This window comes from Nicotiana tabacum, chromosome 6 (genome assembly GCF_000715075.1).
Source record: "Nicotiana tabacum cultivar K326 chromosome 6, ASM71507v2, whole genome shotgun sequence".
NCBI classification, from domain to species: domain Eukaryota; kingdom Viridiplantae; phylum Streptophyta; class Magnoliopsida; order Solanales; family Solanaceae; genus Nicotiana; species Nicotiana tabacum.
In genome coordinates, this window is record NC_134085.1 from 183477278 (window position 1) to 183502239 (window position 24962).

At 37.3% G+C, this 24962-nt stretch overlaps 2 protein-coding genes and 1 long non-coding RNA gene across 3 annotated transcripts; 1 reads left to right on the forward strand and 2 right to left on the reverse strand.

The window, feature by feature from the left end:
* Positions 1 to 1686: 1686 nt before the first annotated feature.
* Positions 1687 to 13498, reverse strand: LOC107818043 (meiosis-specific protein ASY1-like). Its single transcript, XM_075256306.1, has 22 exons — positions 13204 to 13498; positions 13038 to 13094; positions 12067 to 12163; positions 11913 to 11981; positions 11731 to 11823; positions 11387 to 11510; positions 11216 to 11285; positions 11068 to 11109; positions 10802 to 10930; positions 10617 to 10727; positions 10467 to 10509; positions 10325 to 10366; positions 10120 to 10244; positions 9922 to 10033; positions 9749 to 9861; positions 9538 to 9645; positions 3161 to 3311; positions 2990 to 3066; positions 2884 to 2905; positions 2610 to 2776; positions 2392 to 2523; positions 1687 to 2309 (listed from the first exon to the last, which is right to left on the reverse strand). The coding sequence occupies exons 1-22, from the start codon at positions 13204 to 13206 to the stop codon at positions 2256 to 2258; spliced, it is 1941 nt and encodes a 646-aa protein (XP_075112407.1). The 5' UTR covers positions 13207 to 13498; the 3' UTR covers positions 1687 to 2255.
* A 1663-nt stretch (positions 13499 to 15161) lies between these two features.
* LOC142182221 (uncharacterized) lies at positions 15162 to 15824 on the reverse strand. The gene has a single exon (XM_075256308.1). It carries the CDS (start codon positions 15822 to 15824, stop codon positions 15162 to 15164), a length of 663 nt encoding a protein of 220 aa, XP_075112409.1.
* Positions 15825 to 17151: 1327 nt separating this feature from the next.
* Positions 17152 to 20710, forward strand: LOC142182131 (uncharacterized). Its single transcript, XR_012711041.1, has 2 exons — positions 17152 to 18070; positions 20401 to 20710. It is a non-coding gene; the product is annotated as an uncharacterized LOC142182131 (long non-coding RNA).
* Positions 20711 to 24962: the final 4252 nt, after the last annotated feature.

The following is a 24962-nucleotide window of genomic DNA, read 5'->3' on the forward strand; positions in this document are numbered from 1 at the left end:
ATCAAATCAAAACTTAGAAGTAAAATATATGCACTACAAACCAATGAATATCAAACTCGTTATGGTGGTATTAAACAAAACATACCAAAACAGATAAAAACTTTTTAGCAGGCATTAAAAGTTAAAACATAAATGTCTTAAATAGAAGCAGAGCTGAGCAAATTTATTTTTGCCTCATCCCTTTTTAAAATTTGACATCTTTGGTCTGCATAAGTTTCACATATATCAAATCAAAACTTAGAAGTAAAATATATGCACTACAAACCAATGAATATCAGCACTCATTATGGTGGTACTAAAAAAATATACCAAAACAGATAAAAACTTTGGATAAAACGTGGTAAAACAAAGTAATTTAGCAGGCATCAAAAGCTAAAACATGGATATCTTAAATAGAACCAGAGCTGAGCAAATTTATTTTTGCCTCATCGCTTGAACCCGGGACGTTTGACTAAGAGTGAAGAAACCATATTTACAGCTCGAACTCGTAATATTTAATTAAGACTTGAGAATAAAAATTCATAATCCTCCCATCACGATTCTCCATATTAATTAATTATAGTATCGTATAGCATAATTGGATAGCTCATCTCTATCCACTGGACCAAATGACTATAATTCAAATAAAATCCTGTAACTTACATATAACATATAACTCTTTTCAAATCTTTTTTCCAGTAATATAAACTATTTTTTTTTTCTTTTGTCTCCTTTAATCATCAAAGCCAAAACAATTTTTCATTACTGGAAAAAATCAAATCTTTAAAAAATGGGGTCATTGATGGACGAGAGTAAATGGAAAGGATAGGAGATGATCAAAGGAAGCAATTTTATGTGTTAATGGACGTCGCCGAGTTTTGCCTGATGGGTTAGCTTATTTGACTCTTCTTAAATATCTTTGCTAAATATTCTAATCTACATTTCTACACATCCTAATCGTGCTAGACAATTTACCTATTGTTGTATCTGTTCTATGTACAACTAAGTCAAGAGTATGGAGTTTATCAACTTCGTATTTTCTAGCACGTGGAATACAGATAACGTACATTGGCCTCTCAGTTGGAAAAAAATAGATATAAAGTGGATAAGTGCACCATTTTGTAACAAGTTATAAGGATTTTAGTTTAGATGCTTGTCAATCGATAGATCCTATCCCTGCTTCTGTTTGCATTACTACTAACCACTGTTGGGATCAGTATAACTTCTTGCTTTCTGTCAGAGCAACATATTTTATTTTTTGAGTACTACTGAAGGGTTAAATCACTTTTGGATTTACAATTATACTTCTGCGAAAATGAGGTAGCAAGCATATTTGCTAAGGAAATTGATACTTTAGCTCTAAACTGCCCCGTGCAACTTCTTTTGGATCTGTTGCTTCAAATAATCATAGAGGACGTACGAAAACTTCACGGTTATTGGGCCCGGGCACAGGCCGGGCTAATCCTCACTAGTATAAAGGAAAAGGAACAGAGGTATAACGGACTGGATTTGTATTCTAAGTGGAAAAAACGAAATCAACTAAATATCATGTAAATGGTGAGAAACTCATATTATTGACTTAGATATTCGGAGTCGCACAATACAGCTTCCATTCCCAACATCTGATTTTGTATCTCCAATCTTTCTCCTTTACTCTTTCTCAGAATTGTCTGCTATCGAATGGATGAAAGAGTGTTTGGCGAAATAGAAATACTTTTGATAGACGTGATAAATAACTATCATACAAAGAACTATCTGTTGGCCTCAGCAAATTAAACTCTGTGAGTGCTGCTACTGATCTCAAGTTGCTAATGAATAGAACTAAGTGAAAGATTTCGGAAGCGTCGAACAAAAAGAACTTGCAAACTGAATTCAAAAAGAAAAAACAGAAAGATACTAGAAGACTGGTCAATAGTGAAGATAGCCGTAGGCTGACAACTGATCTTCTTTAAATCTTTAGCAGATTAAAATAATCTACTTCAATTCCGCCCGTGTCTTGCACACATGAAATCAGGATGATTTCCACATTCTCATCCAAAACCAGCATAGACAGTCGGGAAGAACATCCGTGAACTTCAACTTTGGGGTTATATTTCAGTTTCCATAAGAGAAATATTAGTTTTTGTTGACTACAGTATCATGGTCACCGGTATATTTGCTAGTTAACAAACGAAAGTTCCAAGATTAAACCAACACATAGCTGCTCGGGTTAAGAGAAGACTACCACTAAAGAAACTACCAAGAAATGTCACTAATTGAGCATCCAGAGGTGAGCTTCACGCAATTTGAGATTTTTGGCGGCTCCCAAACTGAAGAATGGGCTCTTCCACCTGTAGACAACAAAAATGTGACCGGATTGATTTTCAGGATTGTGAAATATAACCAAGTTCCTCTGGAGAAGTTGATACATACCATGCTTGCTTTCCTTTTACGCTTACCCGATCTGCTACAGATAACTGTCTCGAACTCATTAAAATGGTTGGTGCTTCCATATGATTTTCCATTCTCTTTTCCAGGAACAAAACTCTCAGTAGAAGCTATGGGCTGCAAAATCTCATATGTTATTAGTTATTCCTGCATAATTTTCAGCAACCAACTTTTCAGACTAATGACAATTTCGAGTGAACAACCTCAGCTCGGCTTGATGGTGTATTTTCATGGTCCCTTCTCTTTGAGACAGTCTGATCACTCAAGGCAGAGCCATTCTGGTAGGCATCAGATTTGCCTCTTGTGCGTGTGAGATCTGATCCAATAGAGTGGAGAGCACCGCAAGTGGATAAATCTGTGGGATTGTTTTCTGCGAGTAACAAATCTGTCTTAGCTTTCATGATATTAATCTTGATGACAAGCATAAAGTAAATTGAGTAAGCACTATGGGAAGTTCTGAACAGTTGGAGTTATTACCCGATTTGTTCATGTCCACGTCCTGACCAATGAACACAGTTAAAAAGTGAATTAGAACTTTTGCAGTACATAATCTATTGAACCCATATAAACGCATGACTATTACCATGGCATCTTTCTCTAAGACCTTCTTAACCTCAACCAGCTTTTTCTCAGTCAAGTCAGAGTGGATCACACGCTTGCCTGCATAACAAAAGCAATCCAGCAAATGGTTGTAACTGCTATTTATATCTTTCTCCTCTGTGCAAAGCCAAAAATGCAGTTTGCCACTGAGTACCTAGCCTGCGTTTACTCTTAGCCTCAATAAAGCCATCTTCTGTCATTTTATCTATTAGCTTCTTCACAGTAGTTTGATTTGTCTCTCCTCCTAGTTTGCTTCGGAGATTGCTAATGGTTACATAGTTCATCGGAAGAGCATGATACAAAGCCTGAAACAAGACAGTGCCATTACAAGTTTTTCCAGGACTTATCTATATTCAACACAGCTCATAACAAAACTTTTCAATTAGTGAAACAGAAAACTGTTATATGCACTACTCATATAGCTTTGAGAACTTCTGTTAACTAAATAAGAATATTAAACCTTTCTCCTCATTCTATCGGATGTCATTCAGATATCTAATCTTTCCAAATCCTTCAGGCAAGATCTCAGATATCTCCTCTCTGCCTTTGCTCAAAGTTTTGTTTAAGATCCCAAACCTTATGACTTAGCATCCATTGACTTAAAAAACATGGATCCGCCTCTAACAGGACCATTACCTTCCCCTATCGTAAATCCTCTAGCACCCAGAACACAGAAACTAGATTAGCACCAGGATATTGATCCCAAGTGCTACAGACCTTTATTTTATTCAGTAATTATATTGCAGTTGATAAATGATCAGGTGAACCACCTGTTGAAGTTTGGCAAAATGCCAAAGTCCCACATTGGTTGGGAGTTAAGTTTGGGGGGGATTTTTCCCCTATAAAAGAAGGCCTAATGTTTAGGATTGAAACACACCTCTCATTTGCCTTCTCATCTGTTTAAGGCATTTGTATCTTCTCTTTTTAGTATTATTTCACTTGTATTTTTGGAGTGAAATAAAATATTGGTTGTGTCCGAGGAGTAGGCAAAATTAGCCGAACCTCGTAAATTCTGGTGTTCCCTTTATTGTTGTTTTATTGTCTTATTTATTATTTGGTGGCTGTCATAATTTTTGGTATAGTAGTTGTGACTTATTCACACTCTATACATTTGGCTTCCGCAACAATTGGTATCAGAGCCAAGGTACTGTCTAAGTATGCTCTGTGGTTGCAGCATAGTCTGATCTTCCACATCAGAAAAGATTTATCTTGGTAACTGAGTCAAGGTTCTGTCTGAGTATGCTCTGTGGTTGCAGCTTAGTCTGATCTTCCACACCAGAAAGGAAATAATCTTGATTTGTGTCGTCAGCTATTAAATAATATTTGTGTCAAAGATGGGAGACAATAAACAAGAAGAATCTACATCAAGTGTCAACAATACGTCATCATTGGCATCTTCGCTTATGACAAGAATTGTGTCAAATGCGAAATTTGCGGTCGAAATATTTGACGGGTCCGGACATTTTGGGATGTGGCAAGGCGAGGTTCTAGATGTCCTTTTTCAACAAGGGCTAGATCTGGCCATTGAAGAAAAGAAACCAGATGTTATTGGAGAAGAAGATTGGAGAATTATCAACCGTGTTACTTGCGGTACCATTCGATCCTACCTTGCTAGAGAGCAGAAATATCCATACACAAAGGAAACTTCTGCATGTAAATTATGGAAAGCACTGGAGGATAAATTTTTGAAGAAAAACAGTCAAAATAAATTGTACATGAAGAAGAGACTGTTTCACTTCACCTATGTTCCTGGTACCACGATGAATGAACATATCACCAGTTTCAATAAGTTGGTTACAGATTTGCAAAATATGGATACAACTTATGATGATGGTGACTTGGCCTTGATGTTGTTGGCGTCACTTCCTGATGAGTACGAGCACCTTGAAACTACTCTACTCCATGGAAATGACGAAGTTTCTCTCAGAGAAGTTTGTTCGGCTTTGTACAGCTATGAACAAAGAAAGCGAGAAAAACAGAAGGGCGGAGAAGGAGAAGCACTATTTGTGAGGGGTCGTCCTCAAAATCAAACGAGGACAAAGAAGGGAAGATCCAAGTCAAGATCCAGACCCAGCAAAGATGAATGTGCCTTTTGTCGAGAAAAAGGGCACCGGAAGAAAGACTGTCCGAAGTTGAAGAATAAGGCCAAACATAACAATGGAAAGGCCATTATGGATTCAAATGTAGCTGATTGTGATGATTCAGACTTCTCATTAGTTACAACAGAGTCATCAACATCATCAGACATATGGTTGATGGACTCGGCTTGTAGCTATCATATGTGTCCCAACAGGGACTGGTTCAGTGGAATTTCAAGAAGGAGAATATGGAGTCATCCACACAGCGGATAACAGCCCTCTTACCTCATATGGCATTGGTTCAATACGATTAAGGAACCATGATGGAATGATCAGAACATTGATAGATGTTCGATATGTACCGGATTTGAAGAAGAATCTCATCTCTGTGGGAGCCCTAGAATCAAAAGGGTTCAAAATCATTGCAGAAAATGGAGTGATGAGAGTATGCTCCGGTGCACTAGTGGTAATGAAGGCTAATCGGAAGAATAATAATATGTACCGCTATCGTGGCAGTACAGTTATTGGGACAGCGACAGTAACATCCAGTGACGACAAAGAGGCAGAAGCAACCAAGCTATGGCACATGCGCTTGGGACATGCTGGAGGAAAATCCTTGAAAACTCTATCAAATCAAGGATTGTTAAAAGGAGTAAAGGCTTGCAACTTGGAGTTTTGTGAGCATTGTGTCAAAGGGAAACAGACAAGGGTTAAATTTGGTACAGCGATCCATAATACTAAAGGCATTTTGGATTATGTACACTCTGATGTTTGGGGTCCTTCCAAAACACCTTCATTGGGTGGGAAGCACTATTTTGTAACCTTTGTTGATGATTTTTCCCGAAGAGTATGGGTGTATACAATGAAGAGCAAAGATGAAGTGTTGGGAATTTTTCTCAAATGGAAGACGATGGTGGAGAATCAAACAGGCAAGAGGATCAAGTGTATTCGCACAGACAATGGAGGTGAATACAAAAGTGATCATTTCAATAAGGTCTGTGAAAATGATGGCATCGTCCGACACTTCACTGTTAGACATACACCACAACAGAATGGAGTGGCAGAACGTATGAACCGGACCTTGCTGGAGAAGGTACGGTGTATGTTGTCCAATGCTGGCTTGGGCAAAGAATTTTGGGCTGAGGCAGTTACATATGCATGTCACCTCATTAATCGCTTACCATCTGCTGCTATTGATGGCAAGACACCATTTGAAAAATGGTATGGAAAACCTGCCATAGATTATAACTCTTTGCACGTGTTTGGCTCAACTGCATATTATCATGTGACGGAGTCAAAATTGGATCCAAGGGCAAAGAAGACTATTTTTATGGGAATTACTTCTGGAGTCAAAGGATATCGCTTATGGTGTCCTATGACAAAGAAAGTAATATTCAGCAGGGATGTTACCTTTGATGAATCTGCTATGGTAAATAAGGTAACAGAAGATACCAAACAAAATGAAGGTGCTTCTAAGCAGGTGGAGCTTGAGGGAAAATTTATTTTTCCTACACAAGAAGCAGAGGAGGAAACAAATGAAGATTACCCTCTGGAAGGAGAGCCAGTAGAGGAGATTCCAACTCAGGAACCTCAACAACAACTTGAATCAATAGCAACCAGCAGGCCAAAAAGAACAATAACGAAACCTGTTCGTCTCATAGAGACAGTTGCTTGTGCAACCTCAATTGTAGCTGATGATGTTCCTACCACTTATAAAGATGCTGTCCAAAGTTCAGAAGAAGATAAGTGGAGGATTGCCATGAATGATGAAATACAGTCCCTTCATCAGAATCATACATGGAGATTGGCCAATCTCCCGAAGGGAAAGAAAGCAATTGGGTGCAAATGGGTATTTGCAAAGAAAGAAGGATTTCCTAACCAAGTAGATGTTCGCTACAAAGCAAGATTGGTGGCCAAAGGATATGCTCAAAAGGAGGGAATTGATTACAATGAAGTGTTTTCTCCAGTTGTAAAACATTCCTCCATTAGAATTATGTTGGCTTTGGTAGCACAATTGGATTTGGAACTAGTTCAGATGGATGTAAAAACTGCGTTTTTACATGGAAACTTGGAGGAGGAAATCTACATGACTCAGCCAGAAGGATTCAAAGTTGCTGGAAAAGAAAATATGGTGTGCAAACTTGAAAAATCGTTGTACGGATTGAAACAATCTTCTAGACAATGGTACAAGCGATTTGACGAGTTTATGTTGCGGCAAGGGTACAAGAGAAGCAAATACAATCATTGTGTGTATTTGCACAAGCTTAAAGATGGTTCCTTTGTATATCTTCTCCTATATGTTGATGATATGTTGATAGCTTCCAAGAATTTGGAAGAAATTGATAAGTTGAAGATTCAACTGAAGAAGGAGTTCGAGATGAAGGATTTGGGTGAGGCAAAGAAAATTCTTGGCATGGAGATAATTAGAGATAGACGTTTAAAGAAACTCTGTTTATCTCAAAAGGAATATTTGAAGAGAGTACTTCAACGTTTTGGCATAGATGACAAGACTAAGCCAGTTAGTACTCCACTTGCTTCCCATTTTAAGCTAAGTACTACTATGTCGCCAATGGATGAAGCTGAACGAGAGTATATGTCAAAGGTACCATACGCAAATGTTGTTGGTAGCTTGATGTATGCAATGGTTTGCACAAGGCCTGACATTTCACAAGCTGTTGGAGTTATTAGCAGATATATGCACAATCCAGGAAGGAGCATTGGCAAGCTGTGAAGTGGATTCTACGGTATATTCATAATACTGTAGATGCTGGGTTAGTTTTTGAGCAGGAAGACAATCAGTTTGTAGTTGGATATTGTGACTCAGATTTTGCGGGTGATATGGACAAACGAAGATCAACTACTGGTTATGTGTTTACTTTTGCAAAGGCACCAGTTAGTTGGAAGTCTACTTTGCAGTCAACAGTTGCTTTGTCTACAACAGAGGCAGAGTACATGGCTATTACAGATGCTGTGAAAGAGGCAATTTGGCTTCAAGGATTGCTAAAGGAGCTTGGTGTTGAACAAAAAGGTATCACAATTTTTTGTGATAGTCAAAGTGCTATTCAATTAGCGAAGAACCAAGTTTATCATGCAAGGACGAAGCACATTGATGTTCGGTATCATTTCGTACGAGAAATCATAGAAGAAGGTGGAGTCACGGTGAAGAAAATTCATACTACAGAGAATCCTGCTGATATGCTGACAAAGGTGGTGACTGCGGTCAAGTTTCAACATTGTTTGGATTTGATCAACATTGTTGAACACTGAAGATTGAAGATGAAGACACAACCAAAATTTGTTATTGAGAGAGAATTGAAAATGTGGAATTTTGCCAAGGTGGAGATTTGTTGAAGTTTGGCAAAATGCCAAAGTCCCACATTGGTTGGGAGTTAAGTTTGGGGGGATTTTTCCCCTATAAAAGAAGGCCTAATGTTTAGGATTGAAACACACCTCTCATTTGCCTTCTCATCTGTTTAAGGCATTTGTATCTTCTCTTTTTAGTATTATTTCACTTGTATTTTTGGAGTGAAATAAAATATTGGTTGTGTCCGAGGAGTAGGCAAAATTAGCCGAACCTCGTAAATTCTGGTGTTCCCTTTATTGTTGTTTTATTGTCTTATTTATTATTTGGTGGCTGTCATAATTTTTGGTATAGTAGTTGTGACTTATTCACACTCTATACATTTGGCTTCCGCAACACCACCTTGAGCCCTTTGATCTCCATCAAATTGAAGTCCAAAGTACTTCTACTTTCTATATCAGGACTACCTTTCTGAACATGCAGTGTCTAAGAACATCAATAGCCTTCATTTCACATTTTATAACTACTTGAATCACTTATATTTTTTTCATTTGATGATAATATTGGGATGCGTCCATTTATAAAAGCAATAGAAACATTCATCGATTTGGGTTATGGTGGGGATGGCATGCATAGAGCAGCATTTAACTTGATAAGGTAGACGCACAACGTGTAGAAACGAAGAAAATGCAAACTCTATGACAGGACTCTGTACAAAAATGACTTTTGTACCCAGTGGCGGACTCAGGGTTTTATGCAAGCGGATTCAATCTTAGAAGTACATAACTTTAGTCGTAAAATAGTAGATGTCAAGTGGCTTCAAATAAAATATTTAAACAAAATTTACGCAGCTTTAATCGTAATTTATACATATACACAGTATAATTTTTTGATAAAGCGGGTTCAGTTGAACCCGCTTTGCCACCACGTGCATTTAATTCTATTTGAATGGGCCAGTTCCAGAAAGAAGAATGAAAAAGGGCAAAAAGTAGGTGAACAATTTCAAAATCCATGTGTCTATATATATAGATAAATACACAAAGCGAATAGATGAGAAAGTACTGATAAAAGCAGCTTCAAACACATTTGGAGAAGGATACAGCGCACACACTTAGATATCATCAGGGCAATGGCAAAAATGAAAAGTCTCACCTTCATGTACATGTAATCTTCATCCTTGCCATGCTGCAATTGGCTGCTTTTGGGGTATTGTTGGCCGTCAATTTCTTCTTTCACAATGTCGAACTCATAGTTGAATTTCTACAATTGAGAATTAGTTGAAATAATGGTATACCAGAAAGGATATATTAATGGAGGAAATACATATATGAAATATTAACTAGTAAAGGAAAAGTTAACAAACCTTTTGCTTGTTAATGATGTAACAGTCTGTGCCGACACTTGAAAGCATGCCTTCCTTAACAAGCTTTTCAACAATTTCTGAAATCAAAATGAAAAGAACAAGAAACAGTAGAACTACTTAAATTTGATAGAAAAAGATGCTTTATTCATCTTAGCTTTTTCTTTATGGGTTTTTTTGCTCCAAAACTTTAGGAACTGGACATATTATTTGATCAAGAGTCTCCTTTACAAAGCATCGGTTTAGCATGTCCTTATTAGAGGTCCTTCCATTACCTTCAACCAAGTCCTGCAACCAGAACAGAATATTAGGTAAACTGACCAATTATGGGAGAAACAGGCACTTTACATGACCACCAACACCCGAGTTTTTACCACTGAGATGTCTGGGAAATGAGAGAGAACATCAGTCACTTCAACTCTGTCAAGGTGGTATGAGTTGATCCAGTCCTTTAACCTATCAATTTGTTGTTCATCTTCTGCTGGATCCTGAGTATCATCTGAAAAATCAAATAGCAAATTAGAAGTACTTGGAACTATGTCCAGCAGGACTGCAGAAAGTTGGCAGCATTTACAGTACCTTCATCAGCCATATTACCATTATCCTGAGCATCTTGCTTCTCTGTGAAGACATCATTTCTTAGTTAAACTTAATGTGATTCAGAAATACTGAGGAAAGGAAATGTATACACAAATCCATCAAGTATAGACATATGTATTACCAATTGGCGCAACTATGTATTGGTCATCGTCAGAGTGACTGAACTGAAATATATCATCATTTCAAAGATTTTAGTCCCGCAAACAAATTTGAGAGGATTGTAAGTGCAGTCAAGCTTTACATACAATTGAGGAGAGAAATAATGTTCTACCTCACTATCAGATTCACTGTCATCTCCCGGAAATGAATCAGCTCCCAAGCTCACACTATTATCTTGATCATCGTCATTCTCATCCTCACAGGGATCAAGCACGCTCTTAACCTGTGCAAAAACTACGTAATCTGAATTGATTTAACATTAAATATATCCTTCTTCCTGCAATAACTGCCCCATACCTTCAGAGCTAATACAAAGTGCTTGCTGTTGACATCGCCAACCTCCATTTTTAAAGGACTTTTAGCCCATGGATTAACAGCCTCCTCTTCAGTGCAGCTTTTAAAGAAAGGAGGCTCATAATCAGCAGGCTGCACACAAGCAAATCTGTTACCAACCTTCATTTGACCAATAAATTAACAAGCCAAGTGACATTTGAGAGTAAAATGTTAAAATGGTAAGTGTAGAGGAAGTTAGGAAAGGACAAAAAGTTGATGTAAGGGCATACAGTAACATCGTCATAATAAAGGAGCTTCATCAGTATAGTTCGCTGAAAAAAAGGAAAATTTGAATTTAGAAACAAGATAAATTTTCAAAATAAATGAAACACGACTGATCAATGACTCATGTCTTTAAGGAATACCATAACTCTTTACCTCTTCTGGCATCTTATCCAAAGTTCTCATCAGCTGAATCAATGTACGGACCATTTTACAAGCAGAACTCCTGAAACAATGCTACTTCTTAACTCACTGGTTCTAGCTATCCAAAATCACTAGCATGAGGTGAAACAATACACAAGAATTTCATGATATCAATATAACTACCTCATCTGATTGGGTGTTATTTCAGTGGTTGAGTTACACTTGAATGTTCCTCCTTTCTTCGTTCCAATGCGATTGATATTCATTGACACTTCTTGGCTGTCAGAGTTTGAGTAACAGAAAGAAACTGCAAGTAGAGGACGAGAAGCATAAGTTATCTCAAGCTCCAAGATTATAGTTTCAGAAATGATATAAAATTAACATAGAACAGTTATGATTTAGCTTTTTCATTATTTCAAGCCATACTATTCTGACAAAATTACTTAGCCTGTGATATCATTAATCAGTTCAATAATATGACAATATAATTAAAGTCCAAACGCAACCATCTTATCTTGTTGTCATACATGCATATTCCTCGATCATTGGTCCATCTATTGTTTCGCACACGCAGAACAAGAGTGTTTTAAGATACTTCTTCTGCAATGCATCATAAACACCTACAAGCAACAAAGAAATGTAAAGAACCGAAAGGATAGAATATAAAATTTTGACACAAAGTATGGCAGACTAGCCAAAGACCACATGCCTTTTTCCATCCAATCAATCAGTCGACGTGATTCAGCATCCATGGGCATGAGCTTCTTAATTTTCATCTCTGTTTATGATAGAAGCATTCACTGAATTAGCTCAGAGAACTGAAAGAGACTGTTAACATCACAAGTTTAGCAGAAAAAGGTTACCTAAAGCTGGAACAGATTTATCACTAAAATAATTCTCAGGAAAAAGGCCTCTGACGTAGGTAATGTTGAATAAAGCAATGCGCAGCAGGTTCCTTGTCTGTTTTTTAAAACCAAGAAGGAATAGATGAGTACAATGACACCTGACAAAAGTCACAACTCAAAACCATGAAGGATCAGGAATGTCAAAAGTTCGATTAACTGACCAATAGATCAAGTGACAATTCAAACTGGCAAATTTACCAGAGAGACAAACACAATATAGATTATGACATTGTAACAGCTGATAAACTCATAAGTTAATTTCATGAGAACTTGTTAACTTTGAACTTACAGCCTAGACTTCTCTATGATTTTACCCAGACTAGTTCAGTAGTAAAAGGATCACAGCACTAAGTATATTGTTTGTGTGTTCGTAACCCTAAAATGTTAGTGTTGACTTTCACCGGAATATTTAAGCATAGAGAAGTTAGCAATGGATAACCATAATTTCGGGAAATGGTCAATATAGCATAAATAACATAGATTACGGCAGGTCGATACAATTTCAGAGTATAATTCAAAGTTTTGATACTAAATGAAGTTAACATCTCAAATCTCACAAGTTATTTAGATCAGGTTAAATGAACTTTAGCACCAGAAGTTCGCTAACAAAGATATCTAAAAACAATCTAAAATAACCAAAGCTGAAGATGTAGTCAACGCTCAAACTAACTATGATTCCGATCAGTTGCAATTGAATAGCTACACTAGACTTTATGCTTGCGTGTTCTACTGCTCTTGTAGCTAGTTACTGTTCATTAATACCTGTTTAAATATAATATAGCTCAAAGTAAATTTAAGTCACAGAGAACTGAGTTTCTTCCAAATGTTTTAGGAACAGATTCAAAATTCAAATATACAGTCGCACGACCATAGTTAATTAGCAGGTGAGAACAAAAACTTCAAAAGGACGAAGTTAAGAAGTAATTTACTAGGAGGAGTGAGTCCTGCTCCGTAATTTCTGATTCCTTCACTTTCTGAGCCACAACCTGTAAAATTTGATAGAAAATTAGAGTGACAGTGTAGAATTAGCAAATGAATCAAAGCATAGTTGAACTGAGAAAGCATTTTCCGAGATGATATCTCTTCTATGCTCACCATTGTTTGCCTGATTTCTGTAGAGAGAACTAAGAGTTGATGGAGAGATAGAGAGATTTGGAGAATTGAGCTGAAGTTTCTCGAAATGTTTTTGGAGAAATGAAGGAAATTGGCGGGTGTGCAGGGGACGTGAGTTTATAAAGGTTTGAAAGCTTGCGCAACGCGGACTGCGTGATATAGTGGCTTAAGGAGTAATTTCGGAAAAGGGCAGGGGTAATTGTTTAGCTTCTGCTCCTCCTTTTTTTCTTTAAAGAAGTTGGGGGTTCTTCGATCTAAAATTCAGGATAAAGGCTTCAAACTCAGTCGTTACTGTTTTTTTCTTTATCATAGTTTATTTGTGTGAAAGCAAATAAATTTATCAAAGTAACTTAGTTATTCAACATCCAGGAATACACTGATGGCTCGTGTTTGGATATTCTTGAATTTATTATTTTATAATCAGCAACAAAACAACCAAGAAGTGTATTGAAGCTTATAATGAAAATATGCGGATGAACATTTGAAGAAAACATATACTATTAGTTATGTATAAAAATATGTTAATTTAGAATCAAAATGCCTTCAATTTCGCAAAACTACTTAATTGGCTAAAACCCTAAACATTGATAAAATGGGTTATTAAAGTAAAATGAATTTATTTTGAGTTTGTAACTAGTATGGGCATCTAATCTAATTAATATTCATTTATCTCTATTAAAAAGTTTTTTCATATAGATACAAAATTAGGAATAAATGCCATGTTTTGAGTTACAGCCAATGGACCTAGCGGACCAAGTGCAAAAGAAAATATTAGGGCCAACCGTGGAAAGGTGTAGGAGATGGTGTTTTCTCATGGGATGATATGTTTTTATTGTAAAAAATGACACCAAGCAATCATTTTAGATCGCTGATATTTAGCAATTAGCTAGTGTATTTTGAATTTTAGTTTTTTAGTTTAATTTTTTGGGATAAAAGTGTACTGAATTGTCCTGAAGTTAAGATTTTTAGTTTAAAATTTCAGGACAAAATAAGTACTGCTAATCTCTAAATAGCAGTACTTTTTAGGGTTTTCGACCCGATGTTTGATATCTATATTAGGGTTCGATTAAATTCGAATTCACGTCAAGAAGTCCGCAAATTTTCATGTGGTGCCCAGTTTTGCACCATTGATTGAATATGTACCCATTTTTTTATAATAAAAAATAACTGATACCCAAGTTTTTTGTAACTCCAGATACATACATTTTTCTCTTCTTTTTCGATGTTGCTTTCTTCTTCTTTTTAGTTACAAAATGAGTTTGTTAAATTTATTATTGTTTTAACAAATTGATGATTGAGATTTGTTATTTATGATATTTGAAAGTGAATTTGAGCTTATCGGAATAGATTTAGGTGTTAGATTGTTGAAATTCGAATAGCAAGTTTATGTTTCAAAACTTCAGATTAAAAATCGGATTTTGAGATTATTACAGTTTCACATGCCACTCAAGATCGGCATCCTTAGTTATCTGAGGGTGCTCCATGATCTTTTGAAAAGAGAGCCTCTTTGAAGATTTCTTCACAAGAAGCTAAGAAGGGCAAAGGTAAACCATAAAAAACGAGTGCAACTATTATTACATGCCCATGTTTCTTCTCACATAACTAAAGCATAGACAAGTAATAATCAATTTACCTGGCTAAGGAAATTCTTAGCTTCAGAATACATATCAAGCGTTGAAGGGAAACTGAGATCTACCTTCATAATCCTATATTACTCTTTAGTACATCTTGATTTTCAAGTAACAATTACAGGATGAAGGAAGCCCAGTCGAGGGAAAGTAGAAGATCCTATAATGTCATTTTTTTTTTTGGTAATTATACATTTTATTTCATCAAAATTTCAGTTACAACCATCGCTAAAACTGGAAAGCAGCATTTTGGACATAAGTCCCAAACTTACTGCACAACTCTACACAATCACATCTACACAACTCTATTGCCTATGGATAAAAGTTCAAATCTTTCGTACATCTATCCAATCTTCTAACTCTACGAGTTCTAACATGAATTTCTCTTATCAGTTGCTTAATCACTTGATCTGCAGACCTTCGTTTAGCCTTGAAGATTCTTGCATTCCTTTCCTGCCATAAATGATAAACTCCACCAGCTAGTGTCATCCTATATATCTCCCGTTGAGCAGTCTTTTTAGTAGCATTTTCTATAGCCCATTGCACTTCATGCTTCCAGTTCCACGCTTCCCTTCTTATACTTTTCCAGGCTAGAAGCTTTGACCACACCTGTTTAGCATATACACACTCAAACAGTAGATGATCGATGTCTTCATTCTCCTGTTCACATAACACACATTCCATATCATCTAGATTAGCCCAGCATGCAATCCTCTCCTTAGTTTGTAGTCTTCTGTGAAGAGCCAAGAATAAAATGAAAGTCCATTTAGGTTGCCCAACATTGTTGCATACCAATCTTCTCCAAGGAACTTTCTGAAATTCCCTACGACATGCTCTATATATGTCCTTTATTGAGTACTTAAGCATAGCTGCTACATCTGTTTCATTGAAGCCTATCTGTTCAAACATGTTTTTTTGCTTTAATGATCTTCTGTACCATCCATGAAGCTTGAGTAGTTTTAGTATCCCATACATCCCTTGTCTTGGTATAGTAGGAGTGGATCCATTTTACCCACAAACAATCTTTCTTCCTGCATATGTTCCATAGCAGTTTGCCTATAGCAGCCTAGTTCCATACATAGATGTCTAATATATTTAGACCCCCAACAGTTTTAGGAAGACATAGTCTATCCGATGCAATCAGTGCTTTCTTGCTAAAATCGCTTCCTCCAGACCACAGAAAGCTTCTGCAGGTGGCTTCTACCATTTGAGCAACCTTTTTTGGAAGTACAAACACTTGTGACCAATAGACTTGAATAGAGTACAACACATATTTCACAAGCTGGATTCTTCCAGCATATGATAAGTATCAAGTGGTCCATGATTTGATTCTAGCCAGCATCTTATCTATTAGAGGATTGCATTGAATAATAGACAGCCTTTTTGTACTCAAGGGAATTCCTAAGTATCTAAAAGGCAATTCACCCCTACCAAATTGAATAGTCTGTAAAATCAATTGTTGTATATCCTGGTGGACACCACCAAAGTACACTGAACTTTTCTCAACATTGGCAATCAATCCAGACACCTGTGAGAATTTTTGGAAGCATTAGATCAGCATATTGACAGACTCCAATTCACCTTTGCAGAATAATAAGAGATCATCTACAAAACCAAGCTGTATAATCTGCAGCTTCTTACATCTTGGATGAAATTTGAACCTTTTGTCCTCATAGACACCCTTCAAACTTCTGCTGAAATATTCCATGACAAGCACAAATAAGAAGGGGGAGAGAGGATCTCCTTGCCTTAGTCCTTTCTTAGCTGGAAATGGTGGCAGTGGCTCTCCATTGAGAAGAATTGAATAGTATACAGTTGAAATGCAGCACATAATCCATCTAATAAACTTTGCTGGAAACTGGAGGCAGTGAAGGATTTGCTCAATATATGGTCATTCCACTGAATCATAAGTCTTCCTCATATCTATTTTTAACATACACTAGGATTGATGCCTTTCCTTCCATATCCCTTCACCAGTTTATAGACATGTGATTTTTTACCCTCCCCAAGATTTTTTATATTTTAACATGTAAATATTTAATTTAGGCCTAAATAGCTATTTCAGCTATTTTTAACTTCTTTACTTTATTTTCGTCATAAAAATAAAAAATTACGAAAAAATATATTTTTAGCTTACGTATCTTTCATAAATTTAAATAAAAATATACAAAAATAGTACTTATTTTTATCTTTATATAATTTTGAAAATAAAAAATATATAATAGTTTCATGTTAGGCTTTGGCATGGGGTAGTATTTTTGTCTTACTTTAAAATGAGTCAATTAAGGTGTTGGATCATAATTTTAAGAGTTTTAGAACCCAATTCTTGGCCCAATTCGGATTAGTCCATTAAGCCTAGGGACCCTTCTAGACTCTTCTTTGGAATAAAAAAATAAATAAATAAGACCCTAAAGACTTAACACAAAAGACCTAGGGACTAATGGGCAAAATACACAAAAATACACCTAAACCTAGACTCTACCTATAAATTAATGCTTAAAAAAGCAAAGAGAAACTGAAGGAGGGAAAGCTGAAAGCTGCGCATAACAGGACCCCTCCCCCCCCTCGGATCGTCTTCATCGCAGATCCCCCCCTTCACGATCTCATCTTCTTGTTCCCCCACCATCGACTCATTTGGATTCAGCACACCAACCATCGTGACCCTTCATTTTCGGCACCCTAGGAGACACGATCCTTATCCCATCTAAGAAACCCTTCTTCACCAGCAGCTAACACTCATACGGGGGTCGTCTTCCACCTAACTAGAACCCAAAAGAGAACTAGCAGCTCTGTATCCTCTTTTTCTGGACAAAACGCGGACATTCACAAAAAAACACACCTACAGGGAGACGAGAGGAACGAGGGAAAGCAGGGGTTGGGAAAACGGACAGCAACATAGATGAGAGACGAGGAACGAGAGCTAATCTCACCCATCGTCATCTTCTTCACATCACAGCACCAGAGTAAACAGAGTGAAGCTCAGTACCCTCGCTCCACTGCTCGAAACCTCCACCGAAACAATGTGAAATAGCCCGAAACAACTCCGAATCGCGAGTCACTGTTATGGAGACCGTCGACTTTGTCTTTCTGGTTTAGTTTGAGTTTTCTGGCGAGCTTCGAGTTCGTCGGAGGTCGTCATTCAAGGAGTCCGTTCCAGTCGTACGTCGAGGTACTGTCGTCGATTTTCGGTTCAAGTTCCGTCCGGGTTCTAGCGGTTTGAGGTCTATTTCTAAACCTTGTTACTGATTAATTTGTAGTGATTTGTCATCGTGTATTTTGATATAGAATGAATTTCTGCTCGATTTTAGTTTACACAATGGCGTGTGTGTGTTGCTTCCATTTTGTTTTGTTCTGTTACAATGTTTATGAATATATATTTGTTTTTTTGTGTGAAATTTGTGTGAACGAGATGGGTTTCTCGGAATGTTTGTTCTTATTCAATTATTGAGTTTCTTGGTTAGTTTGATTAGCAGATTTCATACCCATGTTGAATTCATTTGCTGAATTATATTTCAAATTGTTGTTGGTACACCTTGCGCTGGAAATCACATTTATGATTAACAAAGAAAGCAAGAATTCAAAATCATAACCATGTTATTGCATCTTGTCCATTTTGAAGGTTCATAAATTGCATGATTCAAGTGAAAACTAATTCATATATGTTACCAAAGTTTTGGGCAAAAAAAAAAAGCTTTAGCTGTGAAAAATAATTGTTCATTATGTTTAAGGATTCATGGTGTGCTTTCAACTGTTTCATCTAGTTTATTTCTAAAATTCAAGGGATAAGTGGGTACGGGAATATCGCTAATAAGTCATAAAACTAGCATACTTTTCATATTTAATACTCTATCGTAGCTTGCTTTAGGCACGCTATATTAATTTGTCATAGCTACGGGTACGGTTCCCGTGACGTGGTCATGACACCTAATTTCTGAACTCGGGTGTGTATTTATGTGACCCAAGTCAAAATCTTACAACGTTGGATAAAATATATCGGGGATCGCGGGTGCATTTATGTGACGTGGTTCAAGATGTGTTTTAGATGACGCTGAATCTTTCCTAAAAATAATTAAATAAAAGCAGTTACATAGGTTAAAATATACTATAGGTTAGAACATGTATTAAAAATCATATAATAGGCCAATTATAACAGTTGAGCGACCGTGCTAGAACCACGGAACTCGGGAATGCCTAACACCTTCTCCCGGGTTAACAGAATTCCTTACCCGGATTTCTGGTTCGTGGACTGTTAAACAGAGTCAAGCTTTTCCTCGATTCGGGATTCAACCGGTGACTTGGGATACCATAAATCTCCCAAGTGGCGACTCTGAATCTTTTTATAATAAATCTCGTTTCGATTTTCCTTTAATTGAAAAAACTCCCTTATACTCATACCCTCCCGGGGGTGAAGGTAAAAAGGAGGTGAGACAGCTTTGGCGACTCTACTGGGGATCGAACCCAGAATCTCTGGTTTAGGGTTCAGAATTCGAGCTTAGATGAATTGTTATATTTGGCTTTAGTTATTATCTGATTTTATTACATGTTTGGGCCTAATGTGCCAAATGTTGCTTTTATCGCTTTGATATTATCTGAACTATATATAAACTGCTATGAAACTCCTCTCTTCTCTCTTCCGAGGAGTGCACGCTGGTCGTGACTTCTTTCTGTTAGTGTCATATCCCAAATAGAACGAGGTTCGGACAAGTTGCAAAGCCGGATGATCTTTTGGTTACCGGTACGCAGCCTCCCCTCGGCTCGAGTTGTCCGCTCGGGTAAGCCAAGTCTAGAACAATAAACTCAGGTTTTAAACCTAGTATAACAAAGCCTCATGCAGGATCCCTAGTAGGAACGCTTGTTTTCATCATGTGCATTTTGACTTTGGGGACTCAACACAGGGGTTGGGTCCGTCTAGGACAGGTATACCCCAAAAAATAAAAGACCATCCTGATGCATCTTATGTGCTACATGTTGCATTTATTCAAGGGTAAAAGGGTTATTTGGCGGACCAATATTAGTTGAGGGCGAATGAAAAATTAAAGAAAAGAAGAAAAAAAAAGAAGAAAAAGAGAGGGTGAAGTGTGAAGATAAAGCGAGTTGGGCCCAATTATGTTGTTAAAAAAAGCTTGAAAATTCAAAAAACAAATTTGCACTTTTTCATCATTTGTCGAAAATCAGAAAATCAAAAAAAAAGGGAAAAAGAAAATCCAAAAAGATTTTGCATGTTTCGTCATTTTTCAAGAAAAAGCAAAAAAAATGTGATTTCTATAAATTAGTGGTTTTTTTTATTATTTTCGCCCGTATCCAATCTGCCCGAACTACGCATACCTGATTCTCATCTTTCGGGGCGTGATACGTAGGCAACCCACATAGGGTCCGGTCTTCCTAGTAAATCTTAGGTTCTTGGCTTTGCGAGGTCATAGCCAAATTTTGCACTTCTAGCCACCTTTTGGCCAAATAAGCCATTTTGCCAAAATAGCTTCAATCATGTCCTGCATGTGTCTTAGGAAATGTTATTGTCTCACATAGTGCTAGTTTAAGTTTTCTCATACAGGTGTGGATCTACTTACTGGAGTTTGAGCATGACAGATACCCCAAGATCACTGCATTCAGGAGCTGCTCGAGGAGCCATTTTATGTTTTGAGTCAATTGTTTTTGTTTTATTTTCTAGTCATGTATAGTAGTTTTTAGTCTTTTAGGTGATGTTAGAGTTTGTAATAGTTAGGTTAAGTTTGCTGAGTCTTTTGTTATTGTATTTCTTATTTTGTATGTGGAAATGTGTTACAAGTCGAAAATCCAGGAAAAAAAAAAGAGAAGAAGAAATTTTGCGTTTTTGTTATAAGAAATAAAAAAAAATTCTCCTTTGAGATTGTTTATCCCTTAGGCAACTAATATCTAGGACTTAAAATGAATCATTTTTATATTTCCTCTACTATATTAGGACCAAAATTCAAAAAAAAAAAAGAATTTTCTTTTAGTACTTCTTTAAAATCCTTCTTCAAGGTATTAATTCCAAAATCCAAAAAGATTTTCTTTTGAGGTGTTTCTTGGGGAAATTAGTGAAAAGTGAAAAAAAATTCTTTTTATTTTCATTAGAACTTTAGGATATTGTACATAGAAAAAAAAACATACTTTATCCTTTGTTTATCATTAGAAATTCTTCTTTAGGCAATCAAAATTGAAATCCAAAAATATTTTGTTTTATCTTTTTCATTGCTTGTTTCGGAACCTTGCATCAGAATATCAAATGAAAATTCTAAATATTTTTCTGTGGTTCACTCCTTAGATTTTCTTCCTAAAAAAAGGAATCAAAAAATATCTTTCTCTTCTAGAGTTTTTCCTTAATAGAGTATTTGTTTCAAAGAAAAGAAAAAAAATCTGTTAAGCTTGAGTTTAAGATAGGTTATAGGACATTAAGTTTAGAAAATTCAAAAAAAAGATTTGCTTCATTTATTTCTCTTTTCTCAGTAGAGTAGTTATTAAGGTAAAAAGAATAGAAAAAGAAAAAGAAACAGAGAACGTCAGTTTGTTTCCTTTATTCCTGGTCATCCAGAACTACGCAAAGATCTGATTTATGCGGGGTCATGATACTTAGGCAACCTACATAGGGTTCGATCAAATTATTTTTTTATTATTAAAAGGAAAAAAAAGAAAAAAAGAGAAAAAAAAGGAAAAAAGGGGGGTGAAGTCATGGGATGTGAGAAATGAGAAATAAGAAAAAGTGCGGTAATTAGAAAGAAAAAGGGGAAGGAAAAGGAGCGAGCTAAGAAGTGCTAGAAAAACAAAGAAAAGAGAGGTTGAAATGAACAAAATGGGATGATGCCAACTGACTTTTGTACCCTCGAAGTCATTTTAGAACCGATAACTGTGGCTAGGTGCATTGCACATAAAGTGAGATTATCTTATGTTAAATGTCCTAATGCTAACGTGATGGCTTCATTTTGTTATATTCATAGCAGAAGGGTGGTTGGTTTGTGATTTTTAAAGTGGTAACTCTTCGCTACAACACAAAGTCAAAAGGCAATGGCAGACAACAACAGAACTGAGTTGGTTGATACCGGGGCCCGAAAGTAGTTGGTTGAACAGGACAATGGGTTGGTTGAAGAGGTAAAGATGTTGAGACAACACATGGCGGACATGTATCAGGCCTGGATGACTGGGAAGGTACCACCCCCACCACCACCTAGCCTCCTAGATATCGTCCTTACCCAAGCTCCGAACACAATGCCAAATGATCCTCCATACTCTCCAGATCTACCCGCTTATCACAGCTTTCCCAACCGTCTTAGTAGCTCCATCACTCATCCTCCAATTACCTCTCCCCAAAATCGCCCTCCTGTCACATCCAATATCCCCGACAATGACTACTCATTCAAAGCTCATGATGCCCAATATTACCCTTCAGAGGTTGCCCACAAGGTTCCCAACCCATACAAGCAGGGTCCGCGGGATGGGCCTCATGTTGTAAATGAAGAGTTCACAGGAAGAAAAGGACGAGATGGGATACCTAGGAGGCTGAAAGGCATAGAAAAATCCTAAAATAACAAACAAGGAAGGGGGGACCAGGGTAGCATGGCTTACAAAGAATTGTCTGTGCCCCCTGACGTTCGCCTGCCGCGGGATTCAAAGTGCCAAGATTTAACTTGTATGATGGGTGTGGAGATCCGGTAGCCCATTTGAGGGATTGTTGCAGTGAAATGAGAAGTGTTGGAAAGAAAGATGATTTGTTGATGGCGTACTTCAGTGAGAGCCTGGCCGGAGCAACTTTGGAATGGCATAATCGTCAAGATGTTGGTAAGTGGCCTACATTGGGTGACATGGCTCAAGATTTTGTTCGATACTTTCAATACAGACCAGGTGTTACCCCGGACCACTCCTCCCTATCTAAAATGGAAAAGAAGCCGGAGGAAAGCTTTAGAGAGTTTGGGTTCAGATGGAGGGAGCAAGCTGCTTGAGTCAGTACTCTGATTGGTGAAGAAGAAATGGTTGAGCTTTTCCTACAAGCTCAGGGCCCCACCTACTTCAGTCATTTGATCCCGGCCCTGGGGAAACCTTTCAATGATGTGTTAAATATGGGGGAGCTAGTAGAAGAGGGAATCAAGTCAGGCAAAACCATGAGTTGTTCGAAAAACATTCAGAACATCCCAGTAAGCTTGGGTGGAAGAAAGAGTAATAGAAAAGATGATCCAATGGGCTTTCCCGATCAAGACTTCCAGCCTCGACATCGTCCCCATAGATATCCTTATGCACCAGATGATCCTCCCCAATGCCACTTCTCTCCATAGAACTCCCAAAGTCGTACATCACTCTCCTAGTACCTAGCTCCACAGAATGCCTATCTACCCCCACGAGCCTATCGAAAACCCCCTGGATCAGGTTTTCGGCCCAGTCAAGCCTTTAAGAACGAGAGGTTACAGAAGAAGAAAACATCCACTCCATTGGGAGTGTCATATGCCAGTCTGTTCCAAAGGCTAAGGAAATTGGACATATTGAAGCCGACCCAAATAAAAATGTCAGACCCTCTTCCAAAGAAGTTTGATTTTTTTCAAAGGTGCGCCTATTTCGTAGATTCCCCGGGGCATGACATAGAGAAGTGTTGGAATCTGAAGAATGCGATTCAGAAGCTTATTGATGTAGGCGACATTGTTGTGCAAAATCCAGAAGCAGCAGACACTAGCCAAAGTCCATCGCCTGTGCATAATGAGACGCATATGGTGGGTATGGTTTATTTGAAAAGGAATGTGAGAATTCTTCTGGGAGCCTCGGAGGTCCATGTGCTACTAAGCTTTCAGCGCTATCGGAGGTTGATCCTAAGAACGAGCAAGCAAAGGGAACCCAAAGGCAATCTGTTAAGAACAATGTGATGGAGACGTGTGAAGGTCCTAGTATTGTTAATGCAGAAGTCAGTGGCTAAGATGTTGAGTTTGATGATTGGAAAGACGCTCTTTTCTTGGTTAGCCAAGGAGGAGTTTTTGGTGGTTTATTTTGTTGTCATTTCTGCTGTCCGGTTTATTTCAGGGTTGTAATCCGAATATTGTCTTGTGACTCAAACCTTTCTATCCTTTTATTTTGCCTAGTTTGTTTAGTCATAGTAACTTGTTTAGCGTTGTCTAGGTTTGTTCTAGGTTCGTAACCCCAGTTTAGTTTGTTTGTTTTGTTGTCCAAACCCTTTCACCATCAGTCTAATGTAATTTTTCTATTTTCTGTGATTTCTAGTCATTTTCGTTTAGTTCTCTTTTCTTTTATAGTTCTTTTCCTGTTGACTCTAGTAACATGACATGCATGCGTAATTCTCAGCTTGGTCTTAAAATGTCAGTTTAATCACGAAGCAATGAAACAATGTTAAAGATGTAGGGACATTGGAGGAAAATAAGTGAAGGCATTTTGAGATCACTTCAAGCCCGAATCATGTGAAACTGGGGCAGATAGAACATAAAAATACACTATTGAAATGCATCATGCTACATCGGGTGAAGATAACGGCAAGTTTGCCCCAAATTTGTAGGGAGTCGTTCGTGGTAGTGAGAGTGAGAGTGTTGTCCAATGGTGCTTTGTATGTAACAGATGTAGAAGGCGAATGTGTGGATAGGTCATCAAGTTTGGCGTAATCAAAAGATGTTACGAATGTTTTCTGTGGTTTGTTTGATTGTGTTGTTTGTACTTGGCATGTTTTGAAGATTGGAATGACGAAGGCATTTTGTTCTGCTATCTAAACACCTTATCTTTCGTCACCCCTTTGAGCCTTGTTTATTTTCTTTCATACCCCTCTTTCGGAATCAGTAGCAAAGATCAGAAACACAAGCGTGAAAGATAAGTAAATGAAAAGGAGAAAAGAAAAGAACGAAAAGGGGAAAAAAATGAAAATCAAAAAAATGAAAAAAAAGAAGAAAAAAAACAACAAAAAGAGAAAAAGAAAGCAAAAAAAGAGAAAGAAAAGAAAGAGAGAAGAGAAAATCACAACAACAACGTAATTCCTATGTCATGAACTGCGTTCGACCTGATTCCTTTTAAGGATACGTAGGCAGCATCACGGTTCGGTCTCATCAAAATAAAAATCCAAAAGTCCCCAAGCAAGAAACTAGGGCAGAAGTTGTGGTTGTTGTAAGAAATCTGATT